At 43.2% G+C, this 21841-nt stretch overlaps 1 protein-coding gene across 8 annotated transcripts in view; it reads right to left on the bottom strand.

Moving 5' to 3' along the window:
- Nucleotides 1-21841, bottom strand: part of SYNE2 (spectrin repeat containing nuclear envelope protein 2) — a 1840150-nt gene that overhangs the window by 1544139 nt on the left and 274170 nt on the right. For all 8 annotated transcript variants that reach the window (XM_069638223.1, XM_069638224.1, XM_069638227.1 and 5 more), the window contains exon 9: nucleotides 668-768. In XM_069638223.1, the coding sequence (XP_069494324.1) occupies nucleotides 668-768 (101 nt within the window). The remainder of the gene's footprint in view (nucleotides 1-667; nucleotides 769-21841) is intronic.

Genomic DNA, 21841 nt, shown 5'->3' with positions numbered 1-21841 from the left:
ATAACGCTATTGAGGGTAGCAGGACATTTACTTGGAAACAATACTTTTCAGTCATGCTGGAAAATTGTATCCCAGCATTTATTGGGTCCCGTTTGCCACCCACACATTTTTATAAATATTTTTTATTGTGTATTTGCTCAGAGGGCGGACCAATGGTCGTTTGATCACAAAAGAAGGTACAATAGATATGAAATCAGAATTAACTGGAAGCAATGACCTTCTTATAATGGGGTGACTTTCAGGGACAGTCTGACCAGGTTGTGGAGGGGAGTTAATGGGACAGTCACCGGGGACAATACATGGATGGACATATATAGATTTAGACTATTATTTTCCATACGTGTACTCATTCCATTAAATAATATTGTGCCTTGAATAGATGTGCCTCAAGTATTTGGGGCACTGAGTCCAATCTTCCTGATCCTGTCTGGAGAGGTTGCATGTTGGATTTCAGCAGCTTTCGAATATCTCATGGGTTATTCTGGTTAATATCAAAGGTACATTTTGGGGACGGTTTCATGAGATTTGGTAGTTTCAAAGACTTAACATCCCCTAGAAGCTGATGGTGTAAAGGGGATGGCTTGCCAATTCTGCAGCCCATGTAAAGGCAAAAGACCTTCCATGGTCTCCAGCTTTTACCTCGCTAGGTCTCTCAAGAGTAATATACCTGTTCGTCGTTTTCAGGCACGGGTGCGGCTTTGGCGTACTGCAGGAACTGTGCCACGTACGTCATGATGGACTTCTCGTCTGGATTGGGCACATCCACATCTGGGAACGGAAACAGACCATTAGAGATAATGAGCAGAGTGGCACTTCCTACTGGCACATCCTTCATTCACCCTGATCATTCTACGATTGGCACATGTTTACTGCTAAACACACTCTGCTCCATTCACACCAGTTCACGGGGGCACCATTTGTCCATGCGGAATTCCTGGGAGCTTTTACACAGCTGAAGGAGGCTCATGGCCTTTTCAATGTACAGCAAGCAATATTCTGAGTCGACTTTACATGGTTCAAAACGCATGAAACGGGGGTTAAAGTTTGTAAATCTAAGCTCTAATTTTTCCAAGACAATAATTTAAGCACGCTCCTTCCGAGCAACACTCGGTGGATTTAAATTGTTGATATATGTTGAGTTACTGGATGAGTTTGGCTTGTGTGAGCACAGCGGAACACAAGTGAAATTAGGTGAGGCATTCGTTAATCTCCATAATTACAAGCAAGAGGAACTGGGCCAAGGAAATCCCCCGCACCAAAAACAGAAGAGTCCAACAATGTGACAAATGTCACTGTTTATTGAAAGCTTTCAGTACAGGGATTAAGTTATGGACAATAAGCAATTCTCCAATACTTTCTCGTCGCTCTCAAGCTCGTCACAGTCTTTAAAGGCCCTGTGACATCACAAAATACAAGATACGTTGCCAAAAATCTAAGGGAACATGGGATTGGTTAGTAAGGTAAACTACATATGGAGTACATATGAGGTTAGTAACCCTATTGGCTAGGCTATGTCTGGTGGCTCCTCCTGTGACCACCTCCTAAATGTTGCAGCTACAGCCATGTCAGACTAGCGCGTTTTCATTGGGCCTCGCAACAATGTGTGAGCTAGTGTGGAAGGTGGGTAGGGATTGGTCAGCAAGGGTCTTCTCAGCCTTGGCACCTTGGAAGGTTACCGGCCCATGAGAAACTATTCAAGGCGGTGGGAACAGCCACAGAGGTGCTGCTTGTACCTAACAAGTTACCATCTCCGATCCTCTAGGCCTTGAGACAGAACATTAAGCTTTCATCCTGGTATTACTTTTGTTTCATCGTGCCTTCAGTTGGATGGGAACGACGGTCTTCGTCTGGCTCGAATGAAAAGGCTCCATCTTTCAGGTTTCAAGTCACGTGTATGGGAACCACAGACTTAATTTTCCTGCTTGTATTTTGAGGATGTTCGGCTTTTACTCTTGCAGGTGTCCTATCGCTTCTATTAAATTGAAACGTTCCCTCCCTCAGTGTCCTTGACACGGCTGTACACAATAGCTGCACTAACAGCCTGGTCTATGCGGCTCAGAAAAGTCAGCAGGTCAGGCCTCTAGCTGTATTCTCGATCCCTTCCAGCGTCTTCCATTCATTTCAATACCGCTGTGGCTTCCATCTTTATTTACATGGCTGTTCATGTTAGTTGCATTTAAGCGTCAGCAAGCAGTACATATGTATTCTAGTGCAACTTGCGGTTACTGCATAGCAAAGTTGTGTCCGTCCTCTAGCTGAGTGAGTCATAAGCATGTTCTTCGTGTCTAAGAGCAGTGAGGCCTGAGTGTCTGCGTAAGTTTGTGCAAGAATGTGGTGTGCTTCATGTTTAATGCATCTACGTCATAGTCTTAGTCGTGACATCATCAGATTTCTTCGTGATTACAGTCAGTCTACTTACTCCATTGATTGCTAATGTATCTCTTCAACAACGTCATCAGGATAAGGTCTAAATGGCTGTCTGAGTGATAACGTTTCTCACATCTGCAATAATTCGTAATGAGGAGGAGGGGCCAGGAACGAAGTACACCTCTCATTTCTGTGGTGTCGAGATGAGGGTGGGACTGGTGCAACGAGGGACACATTTAGGTCTCCCTCTTCACAAGGCAAGAGGAAGGCTTCTGTACAACACAAACATGTATTAGACAATGGGTTGACTGCATATCACTTCACAAGAAAATGCAGAAAAGATCAGAGCTGCAGATCCTCAGTGACAAACTCTCTTGAAAATGGCCTGCTGTGGTAGATGTTCTGAGGGGATTATGGGTCAGGAGAACAGTGTTAAGTACCGAGAAGATGCACCAATGACACCAGCAGTACAGCGGTGAAGGCTGTGGTTGATGTACCTCTAAACCACTCTAGCGTTAATAAAATTAGACAGCTTTGGCATAAAGCAGGCATTATGTTAGATACATATATATGCAAGCATCTGGACATGCCTGATGTGCTGTCCGGGGCTATAAAAAGCTTCTGCACCCATATACAAACATATGAGGGCATGTGGACAGAATTATGGGTCATCCTGATCTACTCCATACTGCTAAGCTTTACTGTACGAGTTGCTACTTTCGCTCTCATGCTCTCCACTTGGACACATACTCCAGGACCTCAGACCTGTTTGTCACCTATAGAGGAAGGCTGGGGAACTCTGAGTTCAGGGGGAGCAGCATGCTCCATGATGCAACCGCAGAAAGCAGTGTTAGGGGATCCCAGAGTTCCTGCAGACCTCCTTTGGGTGATCCTGAAGTGCAGCCCTTCTCAAAGGGGGCAATATCACAACATATCAATCAGAGACGATAGGCTTGAGGGGTGAGAAGAATATGCCAAACCCCTTGGGCCCAGGATCCAGCACCAACCTCATAAGATCAAAACTGCTCAGAAGCACTCTTTGCATTCCACACAGCACCCGGCGCAGACCATGCAAAAGATGAGGGCAAATCAGCACTGCACATCAGAGGTGCAAGCACAGTATGAACCCTGACCGGTAGCGAAACTGAAAATACACCGCAGTCAGAAGGAACACTTGCAATCAGCAGAGAGGTTCTAGAGAGATGAAAAGACCCTCACAAGGGCATGCTGTGAGAAAGCAAAAGGTGACTCACTCACTAGTTCCCTGTGGGACTAGTGAGATTGCCTTTGGATCCAGACTCTGGGGGTGGACCAGTGCGGGAGGATCACCTGGGTGAAGGGTCTTCGGGAAGTGGGGGTGAGGCAGCTGATGGTGAGATGCAGTATGCCTCCCTTTTCTGTACATCCAACCCATACTATTTTTTAGCACTCTCCAATGTCCCAACCACCCGCACCCCCCCACACAAGCACTGGGCCGAGTAAGTGGGTGACTGAGAACAACACGACTAACTCTTATACCTTGTACTGGAGATGTCCCGCTAATCGGGTCAGGCAGAGCCAGGCACTTGACTTTAAGTGCATACCCCTGATACCAATTAGCTTTCCTCACACGGATAAAAGGCGGAACCAAATAGGATTACTGACAACCTTTATTTGATCAACATACATTCCAAACTTTCAAACATGATTTCACAGGCTAGAATCCTAATCTAGAAATATGGGAAATTTACTTTGAAACATCTTCTCCTTTTTTATGAACAAAAGGTTATTCCCATAATGATCTATGGTGTTGAATCAAAACTTTATATCAATAACAAAATGTGGAACAAACTGGAGGCCTGCTTCTGGAAAAGGGTATTACACCTGCCGAACTGTACACCCATGCCAATCTTACGATTTGAATTAGGCTTGAATTCATTGGCTTGTAGAGTAAAGTGGCGGATGTGTACTTTCTTTCGCAAGTGTTTGCTGGGTCTGGAAAATAACAACATCTTGAGTACGGTCGCACATTATTTGTCCTCATCAAATCACGTTTTTCCGCTTACATGATATGATATGATATGATATGACATTTATAACGCGCCTATACACAAGTGTTTCAAGGCGCGACGAGACAAGGGAGGGGAAAACAGTGGAAGACAGACAACGATCCTACTAGGCCAGGTGTCATTCAGATCGCGCAAGTGCGAGGGTAGGGAGAAAGGGAAGAGTGCAAGGGGAAGGGAAAGGGGAAAGTGCAGTGCAGTACATGGGAAAGAAGAATAAATACGATAAATAAAACAGCCTGATGGTGGCAAGTGCAAGGTAAGAGCAGACATAAGTGCTGGTAAGGGGACTGAAGGGATTTCAGAACCAGTCCCCAAGTGCAGGGGGTTGCCAGGGAGGCAGGGCAGGTGAGCAAAAGGCGGGACCGGGCCCCAAGATCAGAAAGGGTGGCCAGGTAACTGGTGCAGAATCGGCAGGGAATTTCAGCAGAGGAGGGAGGCAGAGAAAACAGAAGCAAAGAGGACGGTTTTTAGGTGTTTCCGGAACCGGAGATGGTTCTGCTCGAATTTCAGGGAGGCAGGAAGGCTGTTCCAGAGGGAGGCCCCAGCTGAGGAGAGGGATCGACCACCAACTCGTTGCTTAGAGAAGCGGCTGACCCTGAGGGAGTTGGAGGCAGATGAGAGAAGTGCCCGAGAAGGAAGATATTTAGGAAGAGAGAGTTGAAGGTATTGAGGTCCCAGGCCCCAAAAGGCCTTGTGGATGATGCAGAGTGTTTTGAACTTAATCCTCGCAGCCACTGGGAGCCAGTGCATAGATTTCAGTCCTGGAGAGATACGATCCCTGGGCTTGAGGCCAAGGACAAGTCTTGCAGTCCTGTTTTGGATAAGTTGCAGAGGGCGGAGAGTAGAGGTAGGCAGATTTAGATAGAGGCTTTTGCAATAGTCCAGCTTAGAGAGAACCAGGGCTCTGGAGACGGTGAGCTTCTGGGGCAAGGAGAGGAGAGGAAGAATACCTCTGAGGAGGTGCAGCTGGTAGTGTGACTTCTTAGAGACGTCGGAGATGTGAGGCGAGAAGGAGAGTGTGGAGTCGAAGATGACCCTGAGGTTTTTAGCTTTGCAGGTGGGAGCAGGAAGAGGGCCAAGAGAGGCCGGCCAGAGAGCTGAAGGGAAGGAGGGAGAGGGTGTGCCGATGAGTAGAATCTTGGTTTTACTGGCATTAAGACAGAGGTTGTTGGTGGCACACCACTCCTGGATAGCAGACAGACAGTCAGAGATGAGGGAAGGAGAGGAGGAGGCCGAGGGTAGCCTGAAAATGAGCTGGGTATCATCTGCATAGCACTGAAAATTGGGGCAAAGGGTGGCGATGCGGTGGGCAAGGAGTGCCAGGTATTGGTTGAACAGCCAAGGAGAGAGGTTAGAGCCCTGGGGGACGCCACAGGTAGAGAAAAAGATATCGGAGAGGAAGGACCCAAGTTGGACCTGAGAGGGTCGGTCGGAGAGGAAAGAAGTCAGCCATGCCAGAGCCTGTCCAGTGATACCCAGGTTATCACGGAGACGGTTGAGCAGGATGGCGTGGTTGACAGTGTCAAAGGCAGAAGAGAGATCAAGCAAGATAAGGACACACGGGGTGTTGGAGTCAAGGTTGGAGAGAAGGTCTTCACGGATGTTCAGGAGAGCAGCTTCCGTGCTTCTGGCAGCCCTGAAGCCAGACTGATGGTCCTGGAGACAACCGACAGATTCAGTGTGGAGATTAAGATGGGAGATGGCCAGTTTCTCCAGGGGCTTGCCCAGGAAGGGAGTGATGGAGATTGGGCGATAGTTAGCCGGACAGGAGGAGTCAGCAGAGGGTTTCTTAAGAAGAGGGCGCACAAGGAAGTGCTTCAGGGGGGATGGGAAGACTCCAGTGGCAAAGGAGTGATTGCAGAAATCAGCCAGGGCAGGAGCCAGGGAGTCGATGTGGTCCTTGATAGTTTTGGAGGAACAGGGGTGAACCTGTTTAGACGAGACTTTCATAGATCGGACTTGTCGAGAAACCTTGTCTGGGAAAGGAAGAGAGGGAGGGAGGGGGGGTTGCAGCTGAAGGGCCAGAGGAAGAGCAGGGAATAGAGGGAGGGAGTTGACATGGCTTAACTGTGTAATGAATACCTTGGCTGAAGCCGATATAACGGTAACGCTCCTACTTGAAAATCCTTTGCGTGCTAAGACAAAGTTTTATCGCTGGGACTGGATAAAAAACAGAGAATCCTGTCTAAAATACAAAGATTTTAATAGTAGTAACTTTGGCAGCAAAAGACTTGGCCAATTGGCAGGATACTTATTGAAATGTACTTCTGCGATTATACGGAACATATTTTTACGTTTCAGATTGAATTTATGGCTAACTAGGGAAGTGCTTGCTAGGCGTAATATCATTCCAGCTGATATGAACTACTGTCGCTATTGCGAGCTTTCTACTGCAAAGGAGACACTCCAGCATCTGGTAATATCTTGTGATAAGCTAACTGAACAACGAGCTACATTTTTCACTAACTTGTTAAATTTGAATGACGAATTAGATGAAAATCAGATCTGGAGTTTATTATTCTCCAACATAAAATTCTCTGTGATAAAAGCTTTAGTGCAATTTCTAGAAGCAATCCTTCCTTGTGAAATTAAGCTGTAATGACATATTTGAGCCCATTTTGCAAATGTTAAAAGATAAATGCGTACTTAGGAATGGAGATTCTCATAGTGTCTATCAATGTTTTAATTAAGGTTTGTTTTAATCTTGTTGTTAATATGTAAATGAAAAGTGAAATATCTGTTCTGACTTTTTGAAAAGTTGATTTATTCAGCTACATCAAAATAAAAAATAAAATAAAAAAAGGCGGAACCTAGAGACACACTCTGAGGAAGGTGGAACATGAGTACGAGCAGAACGTCTGGGACAAAGGAGAACCTACTGCATCAGAGCACCGGACCAAGGGATGAAACAGTGGTCAAAAACCCCAGGAGTTCTCTACAGGAGGTTCTTGCCTCCAAAGGACAGCATGGAGAAGGCCAGATACAAAAGTAGAAAGCTGCGTTGTCTTTCAAGGACGCCAGCCACCCTCCTGTGTGAACAGCAGAGTTGGGGAGGTGAGACCAAGCCTGTGCTACTAACCTTGACTCGGAAATCGGAAATGGTAAAACCAAGAAAGAAATGCACATAGCCGGTGAGTTGGCAAGCAACCTGAGAGACTGGTGTGTGTTAAAGAGAGATTGAAGTTGCAACATTATATCGCAAGGGAAGGCTGCACACGTGTGGATGAGACACGAAGAAAAGCAGACCTGAGAATTAACTTTTAAGTAAGGACAGCTGTGAAATCCATGATACTGAGTAACAGAGTGGTCGGGTGAAAGGAAGTAGCCCACTCGAAAGTCTCAGTGAATGGTGCATTGTTTGTAGCGATAAAGTGAATGAACTGTAAAAGCGAAAGTGAACAAAGTTAACCCCAAGAGAAGGGGAGAGTAAAAAGCTGAACATTGACCTTTGAGTTGAAGTGGTCCTGCGGAGGTCTGTAAAGAAAACCGCGCACATTTGAAAGTCTTTGACATCTGAAAATGGTCTGAGCCTGACTGAGGCAGACCCGAAGTGTAATGAGTTTGGGGAAGGGAGCCCCCTGCAAGCATCGTTGAACTTTTGTTGTGAATGGTCTAAGCCCGACAGAGGGGGATCAATGCGAACTTTGGTTTTGAAGAGGTCAGAGCCCGACAGGGGGGGACCGGCATGAACCTTTTGTTGAAACGTTATTTGGAAGTCTCGGAAGAGAGACTTTAACATGGAGGGCCAGGCGGGCCTCGGTCAATGTCTTGAACTGTTTCGTGTTGAAAACCCGAGACAGAGTATATGATCCTGCGTACGGGGACCGCCTTACTTTGTGCTGTCTAATGTGGGGAGGAGGGCTGATTCAGCCTCATTTATTCTTTATATTTGAACCACTTATTTTCCTTTACATACATGTCTCCTTTATACACTTTTTGTACAAGAGATAGGGCAGGCATTAGGTTTTGTTAGCATAGGCCAGTTTGATTTGACAGACTTCACTAGGACTGTTTCATTTATTATTTGATGGTCGATACTACTCCCATCCTAGTTATAGAGCAGAATAGGAGTTTTTCCAAACCCAGAAACTTTAATAAAGGTTTTACAAATTGTACCTTTTGTGTCAGTGTCATACTTGTGATACCATGCGTCCCCTACATATGGTGTCAGCAGTGGGATACGACTCAATTGAGACAAATTGGGGAACCCTAAAATTCCAGAAACTTAGTCATAGAGCCTGAAACCCCTCTACCACCAGAAAAGAATTAATAGGCTTTGACATTTGTAGCAGCATGGAAGCCACTATCCCTCCCGGGAAAGGAGGGATGATTCTTACAGACTTTGTTTGTATACCCCCTGCGGGTTGTTATATAAGATTGGCCCAAAAATCTGGCCTGACCTGGAAGTTGGTCTAGACGTCCTAGCAAACATTATAGATCCTGACTTTCGGGGAGACCAAATCATGGCGAGACCCTGTTTCTAATACGCCCTGGGGACAAAATTGCACAGCGAATTTTTGAGAAGGCTCTATTTCTCTGTTTTGAGGAAGAAAATGAACCAGAGAAAATTGAGAGAGGTAATTTAGGCTTTGGAGAAGCCGATGAGACACCTATCATCGAAGCAAAAAGGGAATAGGAACATACAATCCTTCACGATCTAGCCTTCGCCCAGCAAAATGATCCAGTACTCGCAGAAGCTTTCTTACAAAGTGATTCGAGAGGGTGAAGGGCAAGAAAAAGGGGGCACATTTTCTTCTTGAAACAGGGATTACTATATAAAAGGGAGACGTCCATTGAAGGCCTAAGTAAAACTCAGTTAGTAAAACCCGAGACCCATCGTAAGATCGTGCTAGAGATTGCACACTCTCATTTGACAGGGGACACTTAGGACAATCTAAAACCCAAACTCACATCAGTGGGAAAGAAATTTTATTGGCCAGGTATCCATGCTGACATAAAGAACTTCATTCAGACATGTGAGATATGCCAAAAAAAACAGCTCACTCATTCCCTTGCCTGCCCCTCTAAACCCATTACCGATAATAGAAGTCCCTTTCTCCCGAATCGGGATGGATATCATTGTACTATTGGAAACATCTAGACTGGGTAATAAATATGTTCTTGTAATAGTTGATTATCCTACCCGGTACCCAGAAGCATTCCCCATGCGGAACAACACAACCCAGCACATTTTAAAACACCTGCTGCCATTCTTTTCTGGGGTTGGTGTCCCCAAGGAAATTCTAACAGATCAGGGATCCAATTTCATGAGTAAGCTTATGGGTGAAGTCAAGGAATTAATACACATTACCACCTTAAGAACCTCAATTTACCACCCCCAAATGGACGGATTGGTTGGTTATAGGCGCGTTACAAATGCCATATCATATCATATCATAGAGAGATTTAAGAAAACCCTCAAAATGATTTTGAGAAAATTGGTAGATGAGGATGAGAAGGACTGGGATCACATGATCCTGTGGGCCCTAATTGCAGTGAGAAAGACCCCTCAGGCATCCACTAGTTTCTCCTCTTTTGAGTTATTTTTTTTTATTTTTTTTTTTAAATGTTTGGTTTGCATTTAAACCTTTCATCTTGGTTTCCTTCTTGTTATTGGTCAAGTTACATAGCGTAGGCTATTGAAGTTTTGTCCTTTTTCTTGCTTCTTGTTTTCTTTCCTCGTGTATGTGTATTATTCTGTTTGTCTATTGTTCATGATGTTGTTCCAAAATGATATTAGGGCAAACACTAATTTATTTTCGTTCCCAGAAATCATCCTCGCCCAGCGGTCTTCAGTTGTTAGGACAGTTTGGATGTTCATGAACCATTCTCTCGATTGTTGTCTTTTTTCGTTCAGTGCTGGGCATATCATGATTATATGATGTAGACTCTCGGTCATCTGGGAGTTCTTGCAGAATCGGCAGTATTTTTTGTTTTTAGGGATTAGTTTTCTGGCTGCCATTATTTCTCGGGTCGGGAGGATGTTTAGCCGTAGTCTCATGAATGTATCTCTTGTTTTTGACGATGGAAATATTTGTAAATATGAAGGTAGTTGGTTAAGTCTTCTATTGTCAGATGGGTTGAGTATATTGTGCCGGTATCTATTTTTCTCTTGGTTGGTTTTTAGCCAGTCATTCTCTTTTAGTTTTATTTTCGCTTTTTGTGGTCTCTCTAATAGCATTTCCATCGATATATCTTGCTCTTTTCTTTTCTCTTCTGTTGCTGTTTTCCATTTTTCTAAGGCGTGATCTCTGTTGCAGTTTTTCTCTGTTCTGAGTATTTCGAGAGGTGGGGTATTGGTTTTGGTCATAATTTTCCTGTATAAGTCAAGTTGTTTCCATAAGACAATGGATTCGAGCGATTGAAGTGCAAGTTCAGCTCGGATTCGTATAGTGGGTAGTGAAACTGGCAGGTTTAGCACTTTTTTCCAGAAACACCCTTCAAGTTTGTCCCAGATTTTGTTGTTGAGGTTTATCATGGATTCCGCTCCGTATGTTAAGATGGCTGTAACTTTTTGTTTGTAGAATGTAACTACTCTACTGGGGTCATAGAGAATTTGCCATATTTTCGGTGGATTATTTTTGCTTGCCGGGCTAGAGACAAGGTTTTTTCTTTAAGGTGTACTGCCCATTCTTCTTCTGTTGGCGATTGAGAGATCCATATTCCAAGATATTTTATAGTTTTTACTGTTTCCATTTTTTCCTTTTCTATATAGAAGGGAGAGAGCTGGCGATTGATATTGTTTTCTTTTTTTAGATTCATGATTTTAGTTTTTTTCGTATTTATTTTCAGTTTGTTCTTTGTCATGTATGTTTCTAGTTTTCCAAGTGCAATCTGTAGTCCTCTCTGAGTTTTTGCCAGAAGCACTATGTCGTCAACGTACATTATGCAAGGTATCGCTGTGTTGTTAATTTTTGGAGGGTTTGTTTGCGGTGTATAGATGTTTATTTCAAGGTCTGCCATGTAGAGGTGAAATAAAGTGGCTGCTAATGGGCATCCTTGTTTTAGTCCATTCCATGTTCTGATTTGTTCTGTGAGTAAGCCATCTTTCGATAGTCTAACTCTAACACTGGTGTCCTCGTATAAGAGTCTAATCGGTTCGATGATGTCAGTTGGGCACTTCCATGCGATCAGTTTTTCCCATAGAATGTTTCTGTTCACAGAGTCGAAAGCTAACCGTAAGTCTACGAAGGCTGCGTAGATTTGTATTTTGTTTCTTATGGCTTCATGCTTCAGTATGTTTAGTAAAAATAGGTTGATGTTTGTACCCAGTGTTTTGATGAATCCAGTTTGTCTTGTTGCGTATTTCTTTTCTTTGTTTGCCCATCTGTCTAGTTTTTCTAGTAGTATTTTTGCAAAAATTTTACCCAAAGGGTCTAGGAGCGCCAGAGGTCGATAGTTTTGTGGTTCTTTTTTTTTCTCCCTGCTTAAATATGGGTATTATAGTGGCTTGTTTCCATGTGTTTGGAATCTTTTTTGTGTTTTGTGTCATCTTGAAGATGCTCTCGCATATCGCTGTCCACACTGCTGCATTCTGCTTGATTATCGTGTTGGAAAGACCATCTGGGCCTGGGGCTCTGCAGGTGTTTAGGGTATTAATCGCCTTTTTTAGATCTTCATGGTCCCATTCCCATTGCCATATGTTTTGTTGTGTATTGTTTTCTTCTTTTGTTGTGTTGTTGTTCCCATAGATCTCTGTGAAATATTCCGTCCATCTTGCTTCTGGTACATCAGAGACCATACTGTTTTGTGTTTGGGTTTGGTCGTGTAATAACGCCCATAGTTGTTTTGTATTTCTATTCTTTAGTGTCTGGAGCATCTTCTCTGCGTCCTCTTGTATTATCATGGCTTTGTTGTGCTTTATCCAATTTCTGTAATGTTGTTTTGCTGTTTTGATTTCCTTATATTTGCCCGGTAGGTTTTGTTTCATTAGTAGTTTTGTTTTTGTTCTCAATTCTCTTTTCTTGATTGTTATTTTTTTGTTGTATGCATGAGTGTGGTTCTTTGTTGTTAACTTTCCATTTTGTATTTTATTGCACGTGTATGGTAAAAATAGCCATCCATAGTTGTTTTTTTCTAGTTCGTCTAGTGTTGAGTTATTCATTATTTTTGGCAGTTCTTCCATTCTTTTTTTTCCCAATTCTTAGTCTGTTGTTTCCGTTGTTTATTTCAATTTTTGTTGGGTCAGCTTTGTTGTTCGCTGTTTTTCCAGTGTTCAACGTTCTTTCCAGTATGTAATGGTCGCTTACTTCTGTTTTGATGTTTCTGGATTCCCTCAGATCTTCATGTATATTTTCGGTCATATATATGTAGTCAATTATGGCGGTGGACTTGCCTCTTGCCCAAGTTTCCTTTTGCCTTCCAGTAGTTGTATAGATGCTATCTGATCTCCTCATATTCCTGCATTGTAATTCTTTGATCCAGCATTTGGCTCGGGGTGACAGGTGAGATTTTTCTGGTTCTTCTCCTTTTTCATTGAATATGTGGATGTTTAGATCGCCACATATTATGAATTCTATCTCGTTGTATTTTCCTTTGGTGTTGTCTATTGCTGATGTTACTGTGTCTATAAATTTCACATCCGTTATTCCTGCTGGGTTCCAGTATAGGTTCATTAGTGCCCATAAGCGATCCTTCTTATGGTTCTCGGATGTGGATTCTTTTTCTTTGTTATCTGTTTGGTGCTTAAGTATTGTAATTTGTATCCACAGGTTTAAGTTATATTATATTATGTCGATGTTTTGTCCGTTTTTGATTATAGTTAGGAGGCCGGCGGACGGTCTGCCTTTTTGCTTTTGGATTGCGGGATTTATTAGTATGGTGTATCCATCTGCTATCGGTTGTTGCGTTATCCATGATTCTTGGATGCAGAATATGTCAGCCGCTATGAGATTTGGATTTGTGGTGTTAAATAAATGGCTGTGTCCCCGGGTGTTCCATGAGCATAGCGTGGTAGTATGCAGACGTTCTTCTTTTAATTGTTATCTTCCTTGGTTGTATCTTTCGTCTGTATTTACGTGTGAGTTCTCTTGTTGTCTCCATATTACATATTTTCTGTAAAGGTCATGACGGTTATGGTAATCTTTATTGTCATTTGCTTTATTCTCATACATGTCATCTTCGCTCTTGTCTTCTGGTGATGTATTCTCATAGACTTCATCCAATTCGCACATACTTTGGTTCGTCTCAGATTGGCTCCAGCTTACTGTTTTTTGTTTTTTCCTCCTCTCTGTCTTTTGCGTTTCTTTCATCAGAGTCACTTCGAAGCCTAGCTGCTTGCAGATTTCTTTATTATCTATCATTCTGTTCAGTGTTTTTTCAGAATCAAAGGAAATCTTCACTTGGTCCGTTGTTATTTCGTCGCAGAATTCTACTGTTCGTATATCTTTTGTTGTGATTTCTTTCATGTTGGGGATGGCTTGTATCAATCTTAACACATTGGAGCGGTTCATGATTAGATTGCCATTTTTTGTTGTTATTCTTGTTAGTTTTATTTTCTTGTCTATTTTTTCAGTCTGCTCTTTTTTTGGAGGACAAAAATTGGTAGTTTTATTACTTTTTCTATTTGTGCATCGTTTGTTTTATCATCATCGTTGTTGTTTTGGAGTTGCCTTGTCAGTGTGAGATGGTTATTACCATCCGATGTTGTTTCATTGTCATCTTCCCATTCAATTTTAGATATTTCGTCAAGTGTCATTTCATATCCTAATTTTTCGTGAATTTGGTCTTCTTCTGATTGCTCTTCTTCGTATTCATCTACCGTAATCAACAATGCCTCTGCAATTTCGATTTGGGCTTCTTCAGATTGATCAATTTCATCTTCCGTATAAGTTGATAGGTTGATTAATTCATCTATTTCTGTGTCTACTTCATTGTGGTCTAGGCTTTTCCTTTTCTCTTTGGGTTCAAGGTTTTTTTGTTTATTCTGCTGTGTTACTTTGTTCATTTTTGGATGTGATTCTTTTGGAGGATTGGTTAAGTTTCTTAAGAATGCTCGTGAACCTCTTTTCTTTTTCTTTTTGTTGGGTGTTCCTTTTTTATCCTGCACTCTGTTAGGTTGTGTCTTATTTCCTTTCGAAAAGATTTCATACGTTTCTTTTCCTTTCGAGTGGGGTATAAGTCTCTTGCCATCAGTTGATTTATTGGTCTCTTTTACTTTGTCCGTGTCTGTATGGTTGTTTGTCTTCATTTCCTTGAGGGGTTCCCCGGTAAGGTCAATTAAATTTATTTCTGCGGGGGTGGGATTCCTTTTTGCTTCATGTCTTTCTGGTAGCTTTGGAGGTTCTCTGTTCTCTGTCTCTTCTTGCTGTGTTGTCGTGTTACATAGACTTTGGTGGTTTAAATGAGCCTTCTGCGTTGGTTTCTCTTGGTTTGCTGCTGTCATCATTTTAATTAGCGCGTGAGTCAGGTCTATTTTCTCAGCTCTGTCGCTGCGGGCGATATCAAATAGCCTGCTTTGCCATAGGTGGCTATTTTGTGCTTCGGTGTCTAGTCGCTCCAGTATTTTATTCATGCGTTGTTCTAAATAACTTTGTTTTGAATGTATCAATGCCATGAGTGTTGTTTGGTCTTTTATTGAGTCTACTAGTGCCTCCTGTTGCTTCATATATGGCAATAATCATTGTGTTGTAGTTGTTATCAACATATTTTGTAAATCTAGCATTGAAGTGGGTATAGATGCTAACTCATGTTCAGTACGTTGGTCGCAGCTGAATTTATCAGGTATTTCTAGATTTGAATTTTGTGTTTCTACATATTCGACTTTCGAATTATTTTTGTTTTGTGATCTTCTGTCTCTGTTGTAGAAATCTTGCTCTTTTAGTATTGGTACTTTTCCTTTTTTGTGGCTTTTGTGTCCAAGGACCTGTGTCTATTTTCTTTGCGACTGATGGTGGGCTAACGAAGACCTCTTTTCTTCTTTCATGATTCTTCATTAGGTTTTCGATTTCTGTTATGTCAAGTGACAATCTTGCAGTTTTAGGGTTTGTCTGCTCATTTTTCTTTGGGTCGAGTTGTTGCGAGTGTCTGCGACTTTCATACAGGGCCTGCCATTTCTTTTGTGCTTTGGCAGCTTTTTCCTGCTGGGTTATGAGTTTTCTTTCTTTTCCGTCCTTTCCTTCTTGTAGGGCCGGTGGATTAGGCGTCTTCTAATTTTCCTTTAACTCTTCCTCCATGTTTGTTTTTTTCTTGTCCATTGGCCTGGGGGTAGTTCTGTTGCTTAGTTCCACCTTCATGGTCTCTATTTTTTTGGATGTCGAATCTCCTGTAGCAAGCGTCTCATTTTCACTTTTTGTTGCAAACTTCTCTTTTGGTTCTGGTGTGTTTTGTGTCTCTTTGGTTGAGGAGTTCTCTTTTGTGTTTTCTTTCATGATTGGAGATGGAGGTTCACTGGTGTTTCCCTCGCTTTCATTTGCTGTAGCAGCTGTATGGTTTCTTTCTGTTTCTCCACTTTTTTTGGTGTTGTTTTCCATAGTGGTCGGTTAGTCTTTGATGTTGTTTTCTCTAAGGGTAGTATTTTTGTTGCTACCGCCTGGTTTGGTCATTGCGTGTTGTAATTCTGGCGTCTCCATTGTCTTTCCTCTAAGGTTCATGTGCGGGGGGGTTAATTCGGCGGGTTTCCCGCGCTTTGTTGTACGTGTCATTCGAGGAGTGGGGTTTGTTAGAGCACACTTTCTTGTCCGTTCCTGCGCTGTAGGGTATGTTTTCTCTCGTATGTGGTTTTTGGTCTTTACTTTGTGATTTATGCTGTTGGTTATTAGTATTGTGGGATTTGCTATTGGATTATTATTATTTTTTTGTTTCTCTTATTGGAGAGCTGTATTCTTGGGTTCCAATATCAGGGCCTTTTTCCTGGATATGCCTCTCAGACTGTTGTTTCTTGCAGTGGATCAAAGGCTATTTGCCCGCAGTCTCCACTGACAGTATTATCTAATCTCTCTTGGTGTTGTTTTCAGCTTCTTTGCACCATCGCCACCAAACGCTGCAAGGGTGGTAGCCTCTGTTCTATAAGGCAGCCCAGAGTCACGTGATCGGGTCACGAGTGCGCCGTAGCCCCGCCTCCTCCAAGAAGCGCGTTGGATCTGCGTTGCCGGCAAGAGCCTTAGTTAACTTGCAATGCCAGGTAGGGGGAGCAGCTTCTGCTGCTAACAAAGATTTGTTTTTCAAGATGCACAATACACTGGGCGGGCGGCAGCCTCTGTCCTATGAGGCAGCCCAGAGTCACATGATCGGGTCACGAGTGCGCCGTAGCCCCGCCTCCTCCAGGAAGTGCGTTGGTTCTGCATTGCCGGCAAGAGCCTTAGTTAGCTCGCAATGCCAGGTAGGGAGAGCAGCTTCTGCTGCTAACGAAGATTTGTTTTTCAAGATGCACAATACACTGGGCGGGCGGCAGCCTCTGTCCTATGAGGCAGCCCAGAGTGTCGTGATTGGGTCACAAGTGCGCCGTAGCCCCGCCTCCTCCAGGAAGCGCGTTGGTTCTGCGTTGCCGGCAAGAGCCTTAGTTAGCTCGCAATGCCAGGTAGGGAGAGCAGCTTCTGCTGCTAACGAAGATTCGTTTTTCAAGATGCACAGTTATTCTACAGTAGAGAACAACGAGATGTCTTAGACATGCTCCGGGAGACCTGGGAAGAAAGAGAAGAGGCACCAATTCCCATCTCACAGACGGCTACCCGAATGCGAGAGCACAAACAACTCATCTGAAGTCTAGTCCACACTCACATGGGGAATGCCAAAGCCCAGCAGAAATCTACCTATGACAAGGAGGCACATTTAAGATAATTTTCAGTGGGACAGAAAGTATTAGTCCTTCTGACCTACCTTTGAAAATAAACTTTTCTGAAAGGGGCATGGGCCCTATGAGGTGCTAGAACAAACAGGAACCTGTACCTATTGAATAGACCAAACCGATAGAAAACAAAAGACCCACCTCTACTATGTAAACTTCTAAAAGAGTCAAAAATAAATCCTTCCACCACTACCTCCTCTATATTGTCTGGTTTGGTACCCAAGGAGATAGATAACTCTGAAATGATTCCCCAATAACTATCTAAACCGAAACAAGAACATTTGAAAGACCTTATTATGGTATTCCCCGATGTATTCTGCGAGAAACCAGGAAGAGTACATGGTACTTATCATTATATCAGAACTCCAAAGGGCAAAGTGGTCCATTTGAAACCATATAACATCCCAGAAACACGAAAGCAAATATTAATTGAGGAAGTTAAAGAAATGCTGAAGGCAAACTTTATTGATCCCTCTTCAAGTCCATGGTCCTCCCCTGTTGTGGTGTTGACTAAATCCGATAATTATTGGTGGTATTGCATAGACTTTAGGGAGGTCCACGCCATCTCCACCTTCAGTGATATCCTATACCACGCATCAATGAGTTGACAGATAAACTCGAAAATGCCACATTCCTGTCAACCCTAGATTTAACCAAGGGATATTGGCAGGTCCCTGTACATGGACCTGATAAGGAAAAGGCAGCTTTCTCAACAGCAATGGGACTATTCCAATTCAAAGTCCTCACTTTTGGACTGCATGGGGGTCCTGCCACTTTCCAATGACTTATGGACAGGATATTACAGCCCTACTCTGATACAGTCATTTATAGTAAAACTTGGGAAGACCATCTTTTTCATCTTTCTACTGTTATGAAAACCCTCAGAGAGGGCGGCTTAACTGGTGCCTTGAAACACTTGTGTATTGGCGTGTTATAAATGCCATGTCATCATATCACATCATATAATGTAAGCTGGCTCAATCAGCCATGAAATACCTCGGCTTCTTTGTAGGGAACGGCACCGCCCAGCCCCAGCAAGAAAAACTGAAAGACATCCTAAATGCCCCCACACCCAAGACGAAAAGAGACCTCAGGGCATTCCTAGGATTTATTGGTTATTGCCGTAAGTTTGCGCCAAATTTTTCAGATAGAACAGCCAGATTAACAGACAAGCTAGGAAATGCTGAACCCCAGAACATTTGTTGGACTGATGAGAGTAACTGGATGACAATTGTTTTAGCCTGGGCCTAGAGCCAACAATGAGAAGCTCTGTTTTGCCGTCATTCAAGGTGAGTGAGCTATTTGCCATACAATTCTACACGGTCAAATAAATCTCATTCATGGCTTTGAAGTCATCAGCACAAGTACCAATCAATCCAAACAGGATTTGTGAGTCATCGGCGTAATTTGTGTAACTCACGCCGATATTATCAAGTTGATCAAAGAGAGTCCCGATATATATTTTAAAAATTGTCGGGGAGAGCCAAGATCCCTGGGGGCCACCACACTCCAAAATGACTGAGCGTGCTTGTGAGTCAGCCACAGCCACTCTCACTATCCTAGGGCCCAAGAAAGACTTAAATGAGACCGCTGAATTTTCCGAGCAGTTTTCTACTTCCCTCAATCTCTTAACCATGAGGGAGTTTTCAGCAAGATCGAATGCTGCTGACAGATCTAAAAGTAGAAGAAGCACTGTAAGCCCCTCGTCGATGAGATGCATAATATTTTCTTTAAAGTGGAGTAGAGCTGACTCAGTGCTATGGCAAGCTCTGAAGCGAGATTGCCGATAACCCATTATAAGTGTTTCAATATATTCTTGCAACTGCATGTAGACCACTCTGTCAAGAATCTTCATATTGAATGGGCATTAGTAATGTCCTACAGCTACTTGACATCCCCAGATCCAATTGTTCCTTTTTGAGTAAAGGAGTAATCCATGATTCTCTTAATGACCCGGCATATGTGGTTCCTGACAGGAAGCATTGACCATCGGTATGATGGAAGGCAGCAGAGGGTCAATAGAATCTTTTAGTGTCGCACGCGGGCAGGCGTCACCAATGCATGATGTAGGTTTGAGATTGGTAACAATGGTTCATATCTGAGACTTGATGGAAGGAGGAAGGAGGAAAATATATTGCAGTCCTCACATTAAAGCGACACCCTACTATCCGTGTATAGCAAGAGTCTAAGTGAATGTATTGCTGGCTCATGCTTTACTATTGTATTCATGAATTTGTCTTGTATCACTTGACACCAGTTTTCTGTAATGGGGGCAAACATTGCAATGCACTCCTAACTTCAAACTCTTTCAAAGTTGTACAGACCTCCTTCGATCATGGTTTGTCCGTTGGAATTCTTTGAATGCATGAGCATGTTAAAGAGAGCTTGCGAATAATCCCTCACTACGGATTCATAAGCTTGAGGCAGTAACTCACCTGGAGTCTTCCACCATGCTCTTTCTGCGTGTGTCTTTGTTTGCCTGCATTCAATTATACTGTTGTTAAACCCACAGGTGTCTGCAACTTTCTGATGTGATCCCTTTAATTTGAATGGGTGCGAGTGTATTCATCGCATCGCCTAATGCTTGCTGAAGACAATCTCTAGTCGTCTTGACATTGGAACCAGCTGATATTTTAGTAAGTGCAGGCGCCAGTCGGGATCCATAAGACATGGAGTTCGCTGTTCTAGATTTCGCCCATGTTTCAGTGATCGTGGATTGGAATCAACACGAGGGAAAGCTCCTTGCATAATCACCTCAAAGGACACAGAATGGTGATGTGACCAGGGGCAATGGGCGATAAGGGAAGGAACGATGTCCACATTATAAGATCGCACTCAGTTGAGACAGCTCCGTCCACATGCGTTGTGGTTTTGAAATGCTGTTGAATCCCTGTGGTCTGTAAAGTCACAGTGGAGTCTGATTTTTTATTCAGCCAATAATTAAAGTCCCCGAATACTAAGAGATGGGAATAGTGTGTCAAATTCTCATTGAGAGCAGCGATAAGTTCTTCAAAATCAGGGGTTATAATGGGGGGATCTATATAGTACATAATATTGACAGACGTGGCAAGATTCACCTTAACTTTGGCTAATGATACTTTGCAGTTACCAATGGATGGAGGTTTTGAGGGGGAATCTGCAAAGAATCGTGAAAGATGACACTGCATCGCTGCAGGTCTTCCTGTTCCTAGTAAACTCTAACCATGTGGGGTGTCTAAGGAGGCTGCATGAGTACTAGTGTCCCTCACCCAGTAGTAGTGTCCCTCACCCAGAAGTCTATGGTAGCTGAAACATCGATATTATGTTCAGTATTGAAGTCCGCTATTTCCAGTGCATGAGCAGCCAATGAGCGGGTCTTTAGTGATGCATACTTCAATGCATGTGTCTGAATGGCTGGCCAGGCATTGGCCGAGGAAGCTTTAACTTCATCTTGTGGGATCCTGTTTACATCGATCTGATGGATTACATTATCTGTAATCGTAGTGGAAATTAGAGGGGTACAGTTTTGTCCATCTTCCGAATAGCTTCTGATCTTAAGCTCACCTCCTTATCATGAACCAATGTTGAATTAAGAAATACTGCTTCTAGTTTAGGCTGCAGGTTATTTAACAGGTTATGAGTGATATACAAAGTCCTGGACTCATCAGTCAAGGAAGGAACATTAGCTAAGTAAGAACACATAATAATATTACTAATAAGCAGGCCTGATGGTATCATTGACTGAGAAATGTTGTTACTACCAAAATTCGTACTGAGATGTTTAGCTAAAATAGTCTGAGTTTTACTTTGAGAGCGAGAAGCGCAAGCGGGGGAGTTTACTGCAGCACTGATCAAATCCATGGAGGTGATAACAGAGAGAACCATCGAAGCTGCAGAGTCCAGAGCCAACACAAAATGACACAATAATAAGTATATTAGATGAAGATGATGTGTGGGCCCCAGACACAACCAGCCACAACCAGTGTGAGCGCCATAGAGACGCGCTGGCGCCAACACTACTGGTAGGCGTATTTATACTTTAACTGAGATGCTTGGACTACACAGCAATGTGGCAAAATGAAAAACATGCACCTTGGCCAAATAGGGCTATGAACAGGTATTAGGCGCACGGGGCAAATAAAGTGCAGGCAGTATTTAAAAACGATTTGGAAAAACAATTTTTAAAACTTACTTCTAAAATGCCTAAAATAGGTAAATTCCTATCAAGTGAACTGTCTATGTGCAACAAAAGGTCTGAATACAAGAGCAGCAACCAGTGTATGCGTTTTACAAACGCCCTTCCTGCTCTCACTGTTGGACTTACACCTTCTGTCATTTTAGTTGATGCTCCCTGCTGTAGGGCTTCTTCTTAGGCCTCCCTGAAGCATGGGACGGCAGCTTGAAGCTTGAAAACTACTGCCCAGGAGGGCCCCTCCTGCCAAAACTAGGGAAACGGTTGATCTTTACTTAGACACAGAACTGACACACCAGGGAAGTTCCAAGCGGACAAAAGAACCCCATTTTGTTGACAGTAGGAGGATGGCCCACCCGGCTGTTGTTATTCCAGACCATTGCTCTTCCTACTGAGCCTCACACCCCTTGCCGAAAGAGGGGTTGGTTCTTTGGCTGGGCTTCTGGGCTTCTGGCATAGGGCTACAGTTTG

Source organism: Ambystoma mexicanum, chromosome 14 (genome assembly GCF_040938575.1).
Source record: "Ambystoma mexicanum isolate Mex_15411 chromosome 14, UKY_AmexF1_1, whole genome shotgun sequence".
Taxonomy (NCBI): domain Eukaryota; kingdom Metazoa; phylum Chordata; class Amphibia; order Caudata; family Ambystomatidae; genus Ambystoma; species Ambystoma mexicanum.
This window is presented reverse-complemented; position numbering and strand designations above follow the sequence as displayed.